Source organism: Natrix helvetica, assembly GCF_964273705.1.
Source record: "Natrix helvetica genome assembly, chromosome: 1".
Lineage (NCBI taxonomy): Eukaryota > Metazoa > Chordata > Lepidosauria > Squamata > Natricidae > Natrix > Natrix helvetica.
The window spans coordinates 205,191,811-205,193,591 of NC_138548.1; the positions used below are offsets into that span (position 1 = coordinate 205,191,811).

At 45.1% G+C, this 1,781-nt stretch overlaps 1 protein-coding gene across 2 annotated transcripts in view; it reads left to right on the forward strand.

The window, feature by feature from the left end:
* The window catches only part of DSN1 (DSN1 component of MIS12 kinetochore complex), a 30,206-nt gene continuing 28,425 nt past the window's right edge, over positions 1-1,781 (forward strand). Inside the window, exon 1 of one of the 2 annotated variants that reach the window (XM_081934857.1) lies at positions 1-152. Coding sequence is in view for 1 of the 2 variants with exons in the window: in XM_081934856.1 (XP_081790982.1) it covers positions 297-347 (51 nt within the window). In the remaining variant the exon portion in view is untranslated. Of the gene's footprint in view, positions 153-190; positions 348-1,781 lie in introns of those variants that run through there. The other variant, XM_081934856.1, reaches the window with a different exon arrangement.

Below are 1,781 nucleotides of genomic sequence, written 5' to 3' on the forward strand. Positions count from 1 at the left end.
CCAGCAAAAACTCCGCCCATCCTAGAAAACTTTCGGCGAAAGGCGGGCAGGTTGTAAGCGCGCATGTGCCGTGGCGGGCTCATTTGATTTAATTCAGGCGAAGGCGAGAGGAGTTGCGGAGTTTGGAGGAAGGGGAGCTCCGTTCCGGCTGGGTAAGTGGAAGATGTCGCCTCCCTTTCCAGGTTTCATTTCCGTGTCTTTTTTCTTCGGGCTCTCCTGGGCGCTTTGAAAACCTGAGGAAAAGCCATTTGCTTCTTAACAGTTCGACTCCCTTCGAATGTCGGTTTGTTGTGGTCATGGCGCCTCCACCGAGGGCGGCCCTCCCCTTTCGGAGAAGCAGAGTTACGGTAAAGCTAACCGCGGGGAGCTAATTGGACACCCGAGCTTTCGGGGCGGGGGGGCGCGCGGCTTTTAAATCTAAGGTGGTCATTCCGCAGACTCGCCCCCTCCCACACGTCGCTTGACAGGTGGCCCTCAACTTAACAATCGTTCATTTAGTGACCATTCAAAGTTGAAAAAAATCGAATTATGACTATTTTTTGTTGGGGCTTCCCCATGGTCATTGAACGAAATTCAGTCGCTTGGCCAGGGGTTCATATTTATGATGGTTGCAGTGTCCTGTGATCCCCTTTTGGGACCTTCTGACTAGCAAAGTCAGCAGGGAAACCAGATTCACTTAACAACCCAGTTACTGACTTAACAGCTGCAGCGACTCGCTTAACAAATGTGGCAAGAAAGGTCGTAAAGTGGAGCAACATTCACTTAACAAATGTCTAACAACCGACATGTTGGGCTGGGTTGTGGCCGTAAGTCGAGGAGTACTGGTATTTATATTTTTTGGTGCGGAAAGTGGAAGGTGGCAGAGAATGAAAAGGTACTCAATGTACACGTAGGCTGTGCCTACCAAGATTTACCAAGATACTTTTGACTGAAGCAGATTTCTGGGGTTGCTGCATGGTGGGACTGTTAATGTCTTTAATGTAAGCCTAATGTATCTGTATTGTAATGATCCTCGCAATCACTACATGTCTAGCAATCCTCTGGATATTTGCAGCCCAGATGTGGTAACCCTCTTGACCTCCTTATAGTCAAATGTTCAATGGATCAGAGGTTCTTGGGCATTCCTACCTTGTATTTCATGTTTCTTGGTCTTGCGGTGGTTTAAGGCCCAGTGGTAAATATAAGCAAAACTTTATTTAGCTTGAACAGGCTGTACTTCCTACATTTTCTTTGTAGGCAACTCAAGAGCCTCACTGCTAGCACTGATGATGTTACCTAGTTTGGAAAATGAAACATCTGCAAGAAAACAAGCAAGCACATCAAAGATCCCTCACACCAACCCTGAGCTTCAAACATTCTCCTTTATCAATAGCCTCACTTTCAATCGGGTTTTTGGACTTTAGTTCCATAAGCTGTATTGCAGTTGCTGGGGGAAATGATGATGATAACTGGACACATAGTGATTGGATGCTGAACCAACATCTGCAAAATTCCTAAAAGCAATGTTTGACTGTAGTTATTTAATTAATTTTGTTTATAAAGGAAACTAGGCTTAATGAGAATTCTTTATTGTTAAACTTTTCAGCACTGAAGGTACTCTTCCAAAGGCCTGGGCTCAACAGGTAAATGAAAAGACTTAAAAGCTTTAAAACAGTGGTTCTCAACCTTCCCAATGCCGCAACTCTTTAATACAGTTCCTCATGTTGTGGTGACCCCCAACCATAAAATTATTTTTGTTGCTACGGGGTGTATGTGATGGGGTTGGTGCGATGATGTCATCA